Source organism: Lolium perenne, chromosome 3 (genome assembly GCF_019359855.2).
Source record: "Lolium perenne isolate Kyuss_39 chromosome 3, Kyuss_2.0, whole genome shotgun sequence".
Taxonomy (NCBI): Eukaryota; Viridiplantae; Streptophyta; class Magnoliopsida; order Poales; family Poaceae; genus Lolium; species Lolium perenne.
In genome coordinates, this window is record NC_067246.2 from 308,445,005 (window position 1) to 308,462,748 (window position 17,744).

Genomic DNA, 17,744 nt, shown 5'->3' on the forward strand with positions numbered 1-17,744 from the left:
CGGAATATTCGCACTGTCACAATGCCTACAATCTTTAGAAGGTAATAATTGCTGTTTTCCTATGCATATATTCCCAAATAGCCACCAACTCACTACCTCCATCTAATTATTAATCACTGCCTGGGATAGCTGCGTACCACAATATGGCCCATAGCCCTATAAATTCACTGCAACTGTAGATAGATCTCCCGGACGCATATGATCGTTTTGGTGTTGCACATCACCAGATGGAGTTCCACAACGGGAGCTTTGGCCGCATTTTCAAGCTGTGGCTTGCCGCCACCCTTGCTTTCCTCCTGCTATTGTTGCTCGTCAGCCAGGGGTGGTCGCCGGTGGACATGATGGCAGCGTCTCGTCGGCAACGAGCAACTACTCCCACAGGCAGAAACTCTGACGAGGTATAGTGTTTCATGTGCTTGGTCTCGGTATGGTGATGTGCATTTCGTTTGGGTTTAGCATGGTCCGGTAAGATTTTAGAAAATAGTCATTGCACCTAGCTAGGCTTGGTCATTCAGCTCTCGGCCGACCGCGTGAGCTCTAGCATCTTTTATAACGAATCAGGATGCCCTGTTTTCCATTAATTTCATATTTGAAACAAGCAGCTCAAAAGCAAATCTAGCATCTTTTTCCAACTGCTAAACAAATCTTCAGGCTAATTAGTCGATAAAGTTTGAAATATTTTCAGGATTAATAAATATGTCATTATAAATCGGAAAATCCATCCAGATAAATAAATATCTTTGTACCATTTGCTCTTTGTGTATAAATATGTAAAATCCCACCGATGCTTTGCCTACTGTACAGGTCAAGAAAATATATATAAAAAATGAAGTATTTGCGTGGACCCAACAATTAATTAGGATGTTCAAATGGACTTGTTGCAAGGGAATAATAACTGAGTAGAACATATGAGGAATAAAACATTTTTATAGGAAAATACAACATTTATTAATGATCACTTTTTTGTGAAACTTTATTAATGGTCACTGAAATGGTCAATAAACACATGGAAGTTTATATGATGAATTTTTTTTTGGAACGAGTAGGAAGACTTTTTCAACAAGCACAAATTGGCACGTGACAAAAAGGAACACTGCCGTTTTAGGCAGTATCAGGACATGTACAATGGTGATATCTTAGCAGTGCCACATAGGATAAACGCAGAGGTGGAGGAAAGAGAAAAATAAAAAAAGACTTTGACTTCTCTTAGCTAAGAGATGATCTCTTAGCACAATCCCTCTCATCATAAATTTAGGATGTCTCGTTACTAAAGATAAGACTAAAAAACAACCCATTATACATCATGTTTTATTGTTATATCTATATTATGTGGCAGGATTAAGATAAGACAGCCTTATCAACCATTGCACATGCCCTCATATTGGACCCTGTGTAAGAAAGAAAATCGCAGCACATATATAACAAGTGTACAGTATATCTATCTTCGGATTTGCGTAGTTCTCCTTTCCAGGAAAGTTACTCTGGAAGAGTTCTTGGTGGGTGACCTGAAAAGGAAAGAAAAAACGTCTAGCTCTCACATCTTTTTTTGTGCTTGTAAAAGGAGCACGAGTCCAACGCTATCCGAAACGCCCAAATATTCAAATATTGTTCCAAATTAATTTTGTAATCATCATTAATTGTGCAGTACATTAATCTACTCCAATACAGTACAATAACCATCTTGTTCCTGCATACAAAAAAAATGAAGAGATAAGACGAAAGTTATGACGAGACATTGACACCGTTTGGACTGCACTCCCAGTCCAATTTTGCAGGTTTAGCCGAGCTTCTGCCCAAGGTTGCCACGGACGACCGGACGGTGATCATCACGTCGGTGAACGAGGCGTTCGCGCGGCCGGGTTCCCTCCTCGACCTCTTCCGTGAGAGCTTCTACGCCGGAGAGAAGATCAACCACCTCCTGGACCACGTCCTCGTCGTGGCCGTCGACGCCGCGGCGTACCACCACTGCCGGCGCGTGCACCCATTCTGCTACCTTCTCCAAGCGAACACATCCATGAACCTGAGCTCCGCCAGTAACTACATGAGCGACGCCTACGTGGAGCTCGTCTGGGCCAAGCTCGAGCTGCAGCAGCGGGTCCTCCAGCTGGGCTACAACTTCCTCTACACGGACGTGGACATCGTGTGGCTCCGCGACCCGTTCCGGCACATCGGGGTGCACGCGGACATGGCCACGTCCTCCGACCTCTACTTCGGCGACCCCGACGACATCGACCGCAGCTGGCCCAACACCGGGTTCTACTACGTTAAGGCGACGAACCGGACCGTGGAGATGCTGCGGCGGTGGCGGGCGGCGAGGTGGCGGTTCCCGCGGGGCCACGAGCAGACCATCTTCAACCACATCAAGCACGAGCTCACCGCCGCCGACGGCGACCTGCGGGTGCGGCTCCAGTTCCTCGACACGGCCCGCTTCGGCGGCTTCTGCCAGCTCTTCCGCAACGACATGGAGAAGGCGTGCACCATGCACGCCAACTGCTGCGTGAGCCTGGGGAACAAGCTGAGCGACCTCCGGGACGTGCTCGGGCAGTGGAGGAACTACACGGTGATCAAGCCGGCGGAGAGGAAGAAGGCGCAGGAGGCCGGGAGGATCTTCGAGTGGCGCGTCCCGGCCAAGTGCGGGACGCCGGACAAGAGGGCGGCGCGGGCACCTGATTCTGACCGGCGCGCGATCAGTTGATCAATCGACTGCTGATGCATCGTGGCGTGATGCTTTGGACTTTGATTTGTGGTAGAAAGACTAAATGCATTTAGACCAAGGAAAAAAAATAGCGCTATAACAAAATAGCGTGGGTCTAAAAATACGCTATTAGCATGCTATAGCGTGTTATTAACGCAAATAGCGCGCTATATCGCCAAAATAGCGTAGCATTGGCTCTCCAGATATGCTATATCGTGCTATTAGCGTTGAAATAGCGCGTTATTTTTTAGACACTGCGATTTCTATGATTTTGACACTGCGATTTCTATGATTTTGACCAGACTTGGACTCTCAAGCCTTCTGGCTCAAGGCTACAGACGGGCCTACAACCGAAAGACGAGTTTTGTTTTCAACTTCCGACTTCGGAAGCAACCGAGAATTCGGCACTGTACGCAAATTGACTTAGCTACCCAAAACGTTTAGAAAGAGAGAGGGAGATGAACAAAAAGTATGCGCACGTAACTGGTATTCCCCCTCGTTGAAAAATATTGGAAACGGTGTGTTGTTTTACCGAATCAGACAAACTCTCGAAGGCCGAGAAAGCGGCAGCAGGAGCAGCCCGAAGGAAACAGGCAGCCAAAGCGGGAATTTCACGTCCGAGCACGCGCACATCAGGACATCATTGCTTGGCAGCTTGAACATATTTGGTCGTCGTTTGAAGAGATCAACACAAAAACAGCCACCCAAAGTTTTCTACTCCCTCCATCTAAAAATAGATGTCTCACTCTTTTTAGACAGATGGAGTAGTAGTGTAAGTACCTAGCTAAAATATCCATATCTAGATACCTATTTTTAGACAGAGGGAGTAGTAGTTTAAGTACCTAGCTACGTGCTGGTTGGCCGGGCAGCTGACTAGTTGTACCTTGTACGTAGTTTTCATTTTAACTTGCCGGCGCTGCTCTGTGGTGGACACACATCGACGATCGACATGGTGGGCAGCCTGAGCCTGATCAAGCAGCACGATGGCGTCAGCCACTCGGTTTTGTTCCTCTTCGAGGCCCTTCTCCCACCTTCGTGCTCTTCTTCTTCGCCTCCCGGCTCCGACCGGCTTGACGAGAAGTTGGCAAGCATCTCAAACTTGGGGGATGTATCGGCCTATCAGCTCATCAATGGATGAGCCACGCAAACCGTTTTTATTTTAAACATTGTGACTAATTCTGAGGCGACTGAGAATTAACTCTCAGTCATCCATATTTAAAGACAATTCTCAATTACATAGGATTAGTTTAAACATAATGTTTTTCTTGTAGTCCAAGTCTCCTCATCTACATGTACCTCTATATATATCCCATACTGGCCATCGCAATACAAGACACAACATAGGTCATAGGATACCCCTGTTTTACAACAATGTCATGTACAACACTAAAAATTAACTTGTGTTCTATGTTGCAACTCATGGTTAGCACAAATCACAATACGATCTTATGGTTTAGGAGTCGACTGATAACTAAGTCAATTCTCAGCCGACTGAGAATTAGCAAAACCGTATTTTGAAACTGTGTGTAATTTTCCTACACATCACATACCCATTTTAAGAAATACTGTGTGGATAAACATCGGTATAAAGTCATTTAAATTGGTAATCATAGATAGAAAGATTACAAATTCATAATATGTTTTTAAGAATGTGGCAAGGGATGTTCATACAATGATTATTCTTGAAATAACAAGAACTCAAATATGTGTTTGTAAGAAGTTGAACCTAGGTGGCTGGATTATACATCCACTTACCTAACTTGTTAAAATCATAACATGTGTGTGTGTTATTGATGACCCACAAGTATAGGGGGTGTATCGTAGTATCTTCGATAAGTAAGAATGTCGATCCCAACGAGGAGCAGAAGGTGTTGACAAGCCGTTTCGATGAAGGATTCATTGTGAATGCTCACAGACAAGTATTCAGGGGGTTTTGATGTAGCAGATGAATAAAGTACGAGTAAGTAAAGTGCGAGAGTAACAATTGCAGCGAGTGGCCCAATCCTTTTTAGCACAAAGGACAAGCCGGCTTGTTTACTTATAATGACCAAACGTTCTCGATGACACACGGGATTTTAGTCTAGTGCTTTCGCTAAATACGGCTAATTAATCTTCATTGTTTTGATAAGTGTTGTGTGGGTGAACCTGTGCTAATGTACCGCCCTTCCTAGGACTAATACATACTTGTGATTATACCCCTTGCAAGCATCCGCAACTACAAGAAAGTAATTAAGATAAATCTAACCACAACCTTAAACTCTGAGATCCTGCTATCCCTCCTGCATCGATATACCAACGGGGGTTTAGGTTTCTGTCACTCCGGCAACCCCGCAATCGGCAAACGAGTACAAGATGCATTCCCCTAGGCCCATAAAGGTGAAGTGTCGTGTAGTCGACGTTCACACGACACCACTAGAAGAATAACACCACAACTTAAATATCATAACATTGAATATTACTCAACCATACTTCACTACTAACATTTAGACTTCACCCATGTCCTCAAGAACTAAACGAACTACTCACGAGACATCATATGGAACATGATCAGAGGTGATATGATGATGAATAACAATCTGAACATAAACCTTGGTTCAACGGTTTCACTCAATAGCATCAATAACAAGTAGAAATCAACACCGGGAGAGTTTCCCCTATCAAACAATCATGATCAAACCCAAATTGCTACAGTGGTGACGATGTGCAGCGGTGGAGACGGCGGTGATGATGATGAAGATGATGATGATGGTGATGGAGATGATGTCCAGCTCGATGACGGTGACGATGGCGTCGATTTCCCCCTCCGGGAGGGAATTTCCTCGGCGGATCTCAGCCTGCCGGAGAGCTCTTTTCTCTCTGGTGTTCTCCGCCCCGCAGAGGCGGCTGTGTCTCTTCGCGAGGTACCCTCTGGAGCTTAGGTTTTCTGGACGAAGGCATACGCGAAGAAAAGGAGGCGAGAGGGGGCTGTGGGCCCCCTCCTCACAGGGCGGCGCGGCCAGGCCTTGGGCCGCGCCGGCCTATGGGGTGGGCCCACCTCGGGTCCCCTCGGCTCCCCCTTCTGGCTCACTTCATCCTCTGGAAAAATAAGGTTTTTCGTATAATTTCCGTCAACTGTTGATCTTCCGAAATATTGCATTCTGACGGCGCTTTTTCCAGCAGAATCCTGGCTCCAGTGCGCGATCCTCCAATAATCATGAAACATGCAAAATAGATGAAATAACATAAGTATTATCTCCATATATGAAATATATCAATGAATAACAGCAAATTATGATATAAAATAGTGATGCAAATTGGACGTATCAACTCCCCCCAAGTTTAGACTTCGCTTGTCCCCAAGCGAAACTGAACTCGGTAAACAGGACCACATGTTTATGGAGTGAAGAGTCGATAAATAAAATACGGACAAGAAGCATCATATTCATTCACACAAGACATTCTAGTAAACAACTTCCTCATATAATTCAACTTGAAACAAGTATAAGGTAATCACAAATGAAGGTGCATAAGAAATCATAATTGGTGATGGCAAACTTTGTTCTTGGTCAGAGAACAATTAACAGGTTATACTTATCTTACCGAGCAGCGCTCTCATGTTAAGGTTTATATGGCACAACTTGCATACTCAATCATAATAATCTCCTCATGATCATTGATAACTTGCAAAGCTATATTCATTTAGATAAAACTTGTACTAAACAAGGAAGAATAAAAGACATGATGAAGCAAATCACAACATAATGGTTTGATCACAACTACTCAAATGCTTGCTTGAGATGGAAGGAAATAGGTTTATTGACTCAACATAAAGTAAAAGGCAGGCCCTTCGCAGAGGGAAGCAGGGATTAAATCATGTGCTAGAGCTTTTTCAGTTTTGAAATCATATAAAGAGAATAAAAGTAACATTTTGAGAGGTGTTTGTTGTTGTCAACGACTGGTAGCGGGTACTCTAACCCCCTTGCCAGACAAACCTTCAAAGAGCGGCTCCCATTTTATTTTTGTGTGGCACTCCTTCCAACCTTTCTTTCACAAACCATGGCTAACCGAATCCTCGGGTGCCTGCCAACAATCTCATACCATGAAGGAGTGCCTTTTTATTTTAGTTTTATTATGATGACACTCCCCCAACCTTTGCTTACACAAGCCATGGCTAACCGAATCTTCGGGTGCCGTCCATCAATCACATACCATGGAGGAGTGTCTATTTAGGTTAATTAATTTGGGACTGGGAATCCCATTGCCAGCTCTTTTTGCAAAGTTATTGGATAAGTGGATGAAGCCACTAGTCCATTGGTGAAAGTTGCCCAACAAGATTGAAAGATAAAAACCACATACTTCCTCATGAGCTATAAAACATTGAAACAAATAAGAGATAGTAAATTTTGAATTGTTTAAAGGTAGCACACGAAGTATTTACTTGGAATGGCAGGAAATACCATGTAATAGGTAGTTATGGTGGACACAAATGACATAGGTTTGGGTTGAGGTTTGGATGCACGAGAAGTATTCCCTCTCAGTACAGGTATTTGGCTAGCAAGGTTAATTAGCAAGCATAAGAGTCGAGGGAAACAAACAAATATACATGTGATAGAAACAACCATGCATCTTCCTTGCAAGCACAAACAGTTTTAACTTCAGAATAATAAACTATGAGCTAACAAGAAAGAAAGATAATGAAACAACTACATGTATTTCTCTTTTCTACTTAAACTTCAAAGTGTTGTTGCTATTGACCAATGCTAAGTTTGCCAAAACCAAATAGATTTATTAAATGCTCCCAAAGTGATACCAATACTAACAACAAGATAAATCATATAATAGAGATTGCAAACTAAAATAAGATGTGCAATATGTAAATGATAAGACTTCTCATTAATATTCCATAACGATAACTCACACCAAGGGATACATAGACAATCAACTAAAGGAGAGATACTTCCACACTGCAACCCATCTTATATGATAACTTCCCTACTCATGATATGACACTACTTGACAGTAAAAAGTAAAAGGTAGTGATAATGTGATACCGCGGCACTCCCCCAAGCTTGGAACAAACCAAGGGGATGCCAATACCGATGATGAATTACTCCTTCGGCGATGGTGGTGATGAATTCCCATCATCAGATTTCCAAGGAAGAGGCTCTCCATCAACAAACAACATCTTGGTCTCGGGAATCCTGAAACTAGCAACATAGCTTATGTGTTTAAACCTGTTTTCATACTCACAGTTCTGATTCTGAACGTCATAGAGCTGAGCTTGGAGTTTGTTGGTGGTGTAGTGAAGTGAGAGGATGTCGCCCCATAGTTTTGCAGTCTCCTTCTCATGTGCATCAATAAGTTCAGACACAATCTTGTGGAAGATGTCCACCTCACGCTCAGCCATCTTCTTGTATTTGAAGACCTCTTGTTCTAACTTCTCCATCCTGTCTTCTAAACTTCCTTCTCCTTTAGGACCCTGGACATCCTTGATCTGCAGCTCTCCATCAACGAGCAGCAACTCCTTGGGGTGCATCCTCAGCTCCTCCATGTACAAATTGCCAACGTCCTTGCAGGAGTTGTCCTTCGGAGTTTCCGACGAAGACATGATGGCTCTAGATCCGAAGCAAATCCTGGCAGAAACAACTCGAAACAAAACACGTCGAGAAAACGATATACGGACCTCCAGGGGTCCGGGGGATTATATATCTGGAATTTGTATGTCATAAGGAAAGTACCAGGTCGAACCAGAGTCGGAAAGGGGCGACGAGGCGGCCAGCTCATAGGGCGGCACGGGCCAAGGCCTGGCCGCGCCGGCCTATGGGGGCACGCCCTCGTGCGTCTCCTCCACTCCGTTTCGATATCGTAATTTTTCATATTTTCCAAAAACAGCAAAAACATTGTTCGGAAAGTAAATTGCGAACTTTTTATTACCAGTACTGTTACCTATTCAAAGTCGAGTTCTGGCGGACTGTCAATTTGACCTTTGATGAAGGCCTCCGGTGTTTCCACTCGAATAACATCAACATCTACATTGTAAGAATCACCTGAGATATAATGCTTGAGTCTTTGTCCATTCACCACTTGTGTGGCATTGCCTTGGAGAGAGCTAATTTTAATTGCTCCTGAACGATACACCTCCTCAACAACATATGGTCCTTCCCATTTCGAGAGTAATTTCCACCAAAGAATGCGAGACGAGACCGATACAATAGGACTTTATCCCCAATATTAAATTCTCTTTTGATAATCCTTCTATCATGCCATTTTTTAACTTTCTCTTTAAAGAGTTTAGCATTTTCATAAGCTTCACTTCTCCATTCATCTAGAGAACTCAATTGCAGCAACCTCTTATTACCGGCAAGTTTAGGATCTTTATTTAATTCTCTAACTGCCCAATAAGCTTTGTGCTCTAGTTCTAAAGGTAAATGACAAGCTTTCCCATAAACCATTTTATAAGGTGACATTCCCATGGGATTTTTATAAGCAGTTCTATAAGCCCATAGTGCATCCTTCAATTTACTAGCCCAATTCTTTCTAGTTTTATTAACAGTCTTTTCCAAGATAGATTTAATCTCTCTATTTGATGTTCTACTTGCCCACTAGTTTGAGGATGATAAGCGGAAGCAATTCTATGATTAATACCATATTTAGCAAGAGTTTTTCTAAAACCACCATGAATAAAATGAGAACCTCCATCTGTCATAATATATCTAGGAACTCCAAATCTAGAAAAAATAATATCTAAAAGCATTCTTAAAGAGGTCTCACCATCAGCACTTTTTGTAGGTATGGCTTCCACCCATTTAGTAACATAATCAACAGCAACAAGTATATGAGTGTTACCTTCTGAAGAGGGAAAGGGTCCCATGAAGTCAAATCCCCAACAATCGAATGGTTCAATAACAAGAGTATAATTCATAGGCATTTCATTGCGTCTGGAGATATTTCCAACCCTTTGGCATTCATCACAAGATAAGATAAACTTCCTTGCATTTTTGAAGAGAGTTGGCCAATAAAAACCTGATTGTAGAACCTTTTGCGCGGTTCTATCTCCGGCGTGATGTCCTCCATAAGGACTACCATGACATTTACTCAATATCTCTTGCTGTTCATATTCGGGAACACATCTTCGCAGGATACCATCCACTCCTTCTTTATATAAGTGTGGGTCATCCCAGAAATAATGCCTCAAGTCATAAAAGAATTTCCTCCTTTGCTGAGCTGAAAAGGTTGGAGGCAAGTACTTGGAAACAATAAAGTTAGCATAATCAGCATACCAAGGACTGTCTCGCGAGCTCACCTTTATTACAGCCAATTGTTCATTTGGAAAACTATCATTAACAGGAACAGGATCATAAGCAATATTTTCCAATCTAGACAAATTATCAGCAACAGGATTATCAGCACCTTTCCTATCTACAATATGTAAATCAAATTCTTGCAACAGAAGTACCCATCTAATAAGCCTTGGCTTAGCATCTTTCTTTTGCATAAGGTATCTGATTGCAGCATGATCAGTATGAATAGTAACTTTTGAATCAACAATATAAGATCTAAACTTATCACAAGCAAAGACTACAGCTAACAATTCTTTTTCAGTAGTAGCATAATTTCTTTGAGCAGCATCAAGAGTTTTACTAGCATAATGAATAACATTCAATTTTTTATTTACTCGCTGTCCAAGAACAGCGCCTACAACAAAATCACTAGCATCACACATAATTTCAAATGGTAAGTTCCAATCAGGAGGTTCAACTATAGGAGCAGTTGTTAAGGCTTTCTTGAGAGTTTCAAAAGCTTCCTTACAATCATCATCAAAAACAAAAGGTACATCTTTTTGAAGAAGATTAGTAAGAGGCTTTGAAATCTTGGAGAAGTCTTTAATAAACCTCCTATAAAACCCAGCATGACCAAGAACACTACGAATACCTTTAACATCCCTAGGATGGGGCATCTTCTCAATTGCTTCAACTTTAGCTCTATCAACTTCAATACCTCTCTCGGAAATTTTATGTCCCAATACAATTCCTTCATTAACCATAGAGTGGCATTTCTCCCAATTAAGAACAAGGTTAGTTTCTTCACATCTCTGCAAAACTTTATCAAGGTTCCGCAAGCAATTATCAAAAGAATTCCCATAGACAGAAAAATCATCCATGAATACCTCTACAATACTCTCGCAAAAGCCATGAAAAATAGCAGACATGCATCTTTGAAAAGTAGCAGGAGCATTACATAAACCAAAAGGCATACGTCTATAAGCATAAGTTCCATAAGGACAAGTGAAAGTGGTTTTCTCTTGATCCTTAGTTTTAACAGCAATTTGTGAAAACCCAGAATAACCATCAAGAAAGCAAAAATGAGTATTTTTAGATAACCTTTCTAGCATTTGATCAATAAAAGGCAAAGGGTAATGATCTTTTTTAGTAACCTTATTAACTTTACGATAATCAATGCACATTCTATACCCTACAACTACTCTTTGAGGTATGAGCTCATCATTATCATTAGGCACAACAGTCATTCCTCCTTTCTTAGGAACACAATGCACAGGACTAACCCATCTACTATCAGCAATAGGATATATAATACCAGCTTCAAGAAGTCTTAATACCTCATTTCTTACCACATCCTTCATCTTAGGAATTAGACGACGCTGAGGTTCAACAACAGGCTTCGCATCATCTTCCATATTAATGGCGTGTTGGCAAATAGTAGGAGAAATCCCCTTCAAGTCATCAAGAGTGTAGCCAATAGCATCTCGGTGTTTCTTCAATATTTTCAATAACCTTTCTTCTTCAAACTCTGAAAGCTTAAAACTAATAATAACAGGATATATTTTCTTATCATCAATATGAGCATATTTAAGATTATCAGGCAATGGTTTTAAATCAAAGACAGGATCTTCCCTTGGTGGTGGTGTTGTACCCAGATCTTCTACCGGTAAATCATGCTTAAGAATAGGTTGACGAAGGAAAATTTCATCAAGCTCATCTCTTTCTTCCCTAAAAACTTCACTCTCACTATTCTCCAAATGTTGCTGCAAGGGATTATTAGGAGCAAGAACAATAGATGCACATTGTTCAACTTTAAAATCATTATTAGGCAAATCAGCTTTATAAGGAGTTTTGGTAAATTTAGAGAAGTTAAACTCATAAGATTCACCAGCAAATTTAGTCAAAATTTTCTCTTTCTTGCAATCTATAATAGCTCCACAAGTATTTAGAAAAGGTCTACCAAAAATGATAGGACAATATTTACTAGCAGCAGAATCAAGTACCAAAAAGTCAGCAGGATATTTAATCTTACCGCATAGAACTTCCACATCTCGAACAATACCAATTGGAGAGATAGTTTCTCTATTAGCCAGCCGAATAACCACATCAATATCTTCAAGTTCACAAGAACCAATTTCGTGCATAATCTCCGTGTAAAGCTCATAAGGAATAGCACTAATAGTTGCACCAATATCACATAAACCATAATAACAATGATCTCCAATTCTAACAGATAGCATAGGAACACTAGCTTGCTTAGACTTATTAGGATGTGAAACAATATTAGAAGCATCTTCACAGAAAATAATATGACCATCCTCCACATTTTCAGTCACAAGATCTTTAACTATTGCAATAGCAGGTTCAACTTTTATTTGTTCTTCAGGTTCTATAGGTTTCTTTTCACTTTTATGAACCGCACTATTTATAACAGAGTACTCCTTCATTTTAGCAGGGAAAGGAGTTTTTTCAATATAAGCTTCAGGAATAACATGATCAACAGTTTCAACTACAACGCATTTATTAATAGATGAATCAATTTTATCTTTATACGGTTCATGATACTTATCAAAATTCTTCTTAGGCAATTCATAATGAGAGGCAAAAGCTTTATAAAGATTTGCAGCAACTTGAGAATCAAGACCATAAGTAGCACTCATATTACGAAATTTATCAGTATCCATAAAAGCTTCAATGCATTTATAATCATAATTTATACCTGATTCTCTATCTTTGTCGTTCTCCCATCCTTCAGTATTCTCCTGGATCCGATTAAGAAGGTCCCTTTTAAACTCTTCTTTGTTGCGCGTAAATGATCCAGAACAAGAAGTATCCAGCAAGGTCTTGTCTTCAAAAGAAAGTCTTGCATAGAAATTATCAATAATAACATTACCAGGAAGCTCATGAATGGGGCATTTGAGCATTAAAGACTTCAATCTCCCCCACGCTTGGGCAATACTCTCTCCATCATGAGGCCAAAAATTATATATGCGATTCCGATCCTTGTGAATTTCACTTGGAGGATAGAACTTAGAATAAAACCGGGGCACAATATCATTCCATTCAAGAGAATCCCCATTATCCAGTAATTTATACCAATGCGCCGCTTTACCAGACAGTGATATAGAGAATAATTTCTTCCTCACTTCATCCATAGCAATACCTGCACACTTGAATAAACCGCATAATTCATGTAAGAATAGTAAATGATCTCCAGGGTGGACAGTTCCATCCCCTGTATAACGGTTATCCACTACACGTTCAATAATTTTCATAGGTATTTTGTATGGTATTTCTTCCTCACCTGGCGCCTCATCCACTACCTTTGCAGTAGTAGCAGATTTTTCAAATAAAAACTCAAGAGAAGATCTCTCCATAATGAATTATGACAGCAGGCAGAAATAAAATCAGCACAAACTGTAGAAATTTCCCTTACCAATTCCACTTACCAATAGCGCTTCACTCCCCGGCAACGGCGCCAGAAAATAGTCTTGATGACCCACAAGTATAGGGGGTGTATCGTAGTATCTTCGATAAGTAAGAATGTCGATCCCAACGAGGAGCAGAACGTGTTGACAAACAGTTTCGATGAAGGATTCTCTGTAAATGCTCACAGACAAGTATTCAGGGGGTTTTGATGTAGCAGATGAATAAAGTACGAGTAAGTAAAGTGCGAGAGTAACAATTGCAGCGAGTGGCCCAATCCTTTTTAGCACAAAGGACAAGCCGGTTTGTTTACTTATAATGACCAAACGTTCTCGAGGACACACGGGATTTTAGTCTAGTGCTTTCGCTACATACGGCTAATTAATCTTCATTGTTTTGATAAGTGTTGTGTGGGTGAACCTGTGCTAATGTACCGCCCTTCCTAGGACTAATACATACTTGTGATTATACCCCTTGCAAGCATCCGCAACTACAAGAAAGTAATTAAGATAAATCTAACCACAACCTTAAACTCCGAGATCCTGCTATCCCTCCTGCATCGATATACCAACGGGGGTTTATGTTTCTGTCACTCCGGCAACCCCGCAATCGGCAAACGAGTACAAGATGCATTCCCCTAGGCCTATAAAGGTGAAGTGTCGTGTAGTCGACGTTCACACGACACCACTAGAAGAATAACACCACAACTTAAATATCATAACATTGAATATTACTCAACCATACTTCACTACTAACATTTAGACTTCACCCATGTCCTCAAGAACTAAACGAACTACTCACGAGACATCATATGGACCATGATCAGAGGTGATATGATGATGAATAACAATCTGAACATAAACCTTGGTTCAACGGTTTCACTCAATAGCATCAATAACAAGTAGAAATCAACACCGGGAGAGTTTCCCCTATCAAACAATCAAGATCAAACCCAAATTGCTACAGCGGTGACGATGTGCAGCGGTGGAGACGGCGGTGATGATGATGAAGATGATGATGATGGTGATGGAGATGATGTCCAGCTCGATGACGGTGACGATGGCGTCGATTTCCCCCTCCGGGAGGGAATTTCCCCGGCGGATCTCAGCCTGCCGGAGAGCTCTTTTCTCTCTGGTGTTCTCTGCCCCGCAGAGGCGGCTGTGTCTCTTCGCGAGGTACCCTCTGGAGCTTAGGTTTTCTGGACGAAGTCATACGCGAAGAAAAGGAGGCGAGAGGGGGATGTGGGCCCCCTCCTCACAGGGCGGCGCGGCCAGGCCTTGGGCCGCGCCGGCCTATGGGGTGGGCCCACCTCGGGTCCCCTCGGCTCCCCCTTCTGGCTCACTCCATGCTCTGGAAAAATAAGGTTTTTCGTATAATTTCCGTCAACTGTTGATCTTCCGAAATATTGCATTCTGACGGCGCTTTTTCCAGCAGAATCCTGGCTCCAGTGCGCGATCCTCCAATAATCATGAAACATGCAAAATAGATGAAATAACATAAGTATTATCTCCAAATATGAAATATATCAATGAATAACAACAAATTATGATATAAAATAGTGATGCAAATTGGACGTATCAGTTATCCATCCAATATGGTCCATCTTTAATTAGAGTGGTACCATTTTGCACCATACACTTTGACCACGGCAATGACCATACGTGCTAGATTTTGATTTAGAGAAAGAGACATGATGGTGATTCCTACGACGCATAACAGAAGACACATGAGACAACGAGATTTTACCCAACTTCAGGTCTCCAAAGGAGAAACCCTACGTGATGCTTGTTCTTTGTATCGATGATGAGATTACAAAGTCACCGAGATTGGCTCTAAACTAGCGAGACTAGCATTTGTGTTGCATAGGTGTGGTGTTTCTGGATTGCTTAGCCTTGCTCGGAGGCCCCTTTTGACCTTTATATAGGAGGCCAGGTCTCAGGTGCCACGTTATTCGATTCGTATACAAATTGGTATCTTCCTTGTACAAGCTTTCTCTCGTCGACACATCCAGCTTCAATGTTTTGGGAGTTATGTAAAAGGTGTTTTATTTCTTGGGCTTGATGGTCATCATGTGAGCCTCTAGTAGAGCGGAACCAGGTATAGCAATAATGGATAATCAATAAGGTATACCCACATCAGTAGGCCTCGAGTGTCTAAAGGATTCAAAGACTCGCGTAGAGACTCGATCAAGTCAGTATTTGCTGGAGTCGATAAATGTATCAAGTGTTAATATTAGCTTATAAATTTATCGACTCCAGCAAAGAAAGATTATGTGCAAGTGCTTGCAGTTGTGAATAGACTCAAGCATATAGCACTCAAAGAAGGACTCGGCTCTAATTTTCAGCATTCGAGGAGGAACTCGACTCCAGCTTACAATATACTCGAGGAGAAATTCAACTCAAGCTTTTTAACATTTGACTAACTCATAGCACTTGAGGAAGAAACTCGACTCAATCTTGCAACATTTGAGGAGGAACTCAACTCAGTTTTATAGCACTTGAAGAGAAACTTGACTCAATCGTAGTTTATTAATTATTGACTCTTGGTAAAAGACATGGGCGATGATGTCAGCAGAAACATCAAGGCATACTTGAGTACTGCCCTGCCCTGCGCGGTTGATGGGATGTGACTTTTGTGGGACCTTGCCAGAATGGCAATCTTCACACACAATTACTGGGTTGATTTGACAACACAAAGCACGAAGAAGGAGCATATTATGTAGTGACCCCTCGACTTTCGCTGGGGTGTAATTACTGATGGACGATTCATTTACCGTGCTAACACGTGTTTACATATATGTAGTGGTATGGAACGCCCAAGATAAATCCAACGGTGCTCTTAATCCTGCCCAGTTGTATATATACGTGAGGAAATCTCTAAGTTTTTTCTTCATCCTTTCTATTGCCAAATCTTTCTATCCTTCTTCGTCCTGCATCCATTACTCTTTCAGGAAAAAAACTAGATTCAGTTGTTCCCCTGAGTCAGCATGATATCCTCATGGTCAAAGGACTTATACATAATTAACACTTAAAGATATTTGCTATTAATGATAAGAATGTCTCGTAGCATATTAATGAATTTGGGTCTGCTTGTTTAGCCAAACAATTCACCCTCATTGTTGTTCAACCAAACAATTCGCATTCATTGTTGTTCAATATAGCCATGTTCTATTGGGAGCTATTTCTTGTTTATCTCTCTACACCTACTCTTCAAATATCATATTCGAGAAACACCGCAGTTATAGCATAAATGATAAATTTATAATAAACATGGAGTTATAGATAATAAATAACTCTTTTTATTATTGCACCTAGGATATAACTCCTTCACATAGTCCGGGGGGTGGCGATTCACTCAGCTCAAACCTTCCGGCGATAGACCTCGTTCCGATTGTCATAAGTTAGCCCCTTTTATAAATATGGATCAAAACAAAACAACGAGTTTCATCCTCCAGGACTATGGTGTTGCGACAAGCTTCGTCCTCGAGAGACGGTGGTGCTGCGGCGAGCTTCATCCTCGAACATGGCGGTGTTGCGATCCTCGGAGCGGTGGTGGTGTGACAAAGGCATGAGTGATGTGCTTGACGGAAACACAAAAAAGAATTCTGAATACTATCGTGCGGTTGGGGCTGACTGGGCCCCACTCACGTATGCAAATAAAGTCACCTGTACGGTCGTACACATGGGTGCTCTGTACAGATCTGGCGGAGTTCCCTAAACGGTATTGTATTTATCGTTTGGGAGACGTGTTTTATTTGTGTCGCGTTTAGGGGATATCGCTCCTTAGCCTTGTTTTTCAAACGCACCTCCTAAAACTTTAAAATATTATATTTTTATCTTAATAGATAGAAAAAATGTGTAGGTACGCTGTAATATTGCTGCTAATATTTAAAAAGGTGCAACATAAACAAATTTTACATATAAAAACTTTGAAAAATATAAACAAATTACATACAAAAATTTAAATTACTTCTTCTTTGATGGCCCCGCCTCGTCGTCCTCACGGTGGCGCTTCCTGCTCGTCACCCCTTCCGAAGAAGCGGTGTGGTTCGACGCGTCGGAGGAACTTGTGTCCTCCTCATCGTCGACGGTGCTCGCCGGCTGCGCCTTCGCCTTCGCTTTCGCCTCTGTCTTCGCCCGGGCCGCCGCCGCCGCCCTCCTCCTCCTCCTCCTCATCATCATCATCCTCCTCCTCCTCCTCCTCAGCCTCTTCCTCCTCCTCCTCCTCCTCCCCCTCCCCCTCCTCCTCGGCATCCCATTCCTCGCCGCTGTCCGGTGGCGGGAAATCATCGCTGCTAGGCGTCGTAGCTTTGTCCCACCAGTGGCGCCATCCCGGCGGCTTATCCTCGCTGTCGGTGTCTTATG

At 41.9% G+C, this 17,744-nt stretch overlaps 1 protein-coding gene across 1 annotated transcript; it reads left to right on the forward strand.

Moving 5' to 3' along the window:
* The first annotated feature begins 227 nt into the window (after window positions 1-227).
* LOC127340251 (uncharacterized protein At4g15970-like) lies at window positions 228-3,129 on the forward strand. The gene is made up of 2 exons (XM_071827631.1): window positions 228-398; window positions 1,763-3,129. Exons 1-2 carry the CDS (start codon window positions 228-230, stop codon window positions 2,693-2,695), a joined length of 1,104 nt encoding a protein of 367 aa, XP_071683732.1. The 3' UTR covers window positions 2,696-3,129.
* The last annotated feature ends 14,615 nt before the right edge of the window (window positions 3,130-17,744 follow it).

What these genes read in the sequence shown, in the direction of transcription:
- LOC127340251 (XM_071827631.1), top strand. Translation starts at nt 228, where the DNA reads ATGGAGTTCCACAACGGGAGCTTTGGCCGCATTTTCAAGCTGTGGCTT. An exon ending in CAGGCAGAAACTCTGACGAG is followed by an intron (nt 399 to 1,762) that starts GTATAGTGTTTC and finishes CTGCACTCCCAG; the next exon opens with TCCAATTTTGCAGGTTTAGC.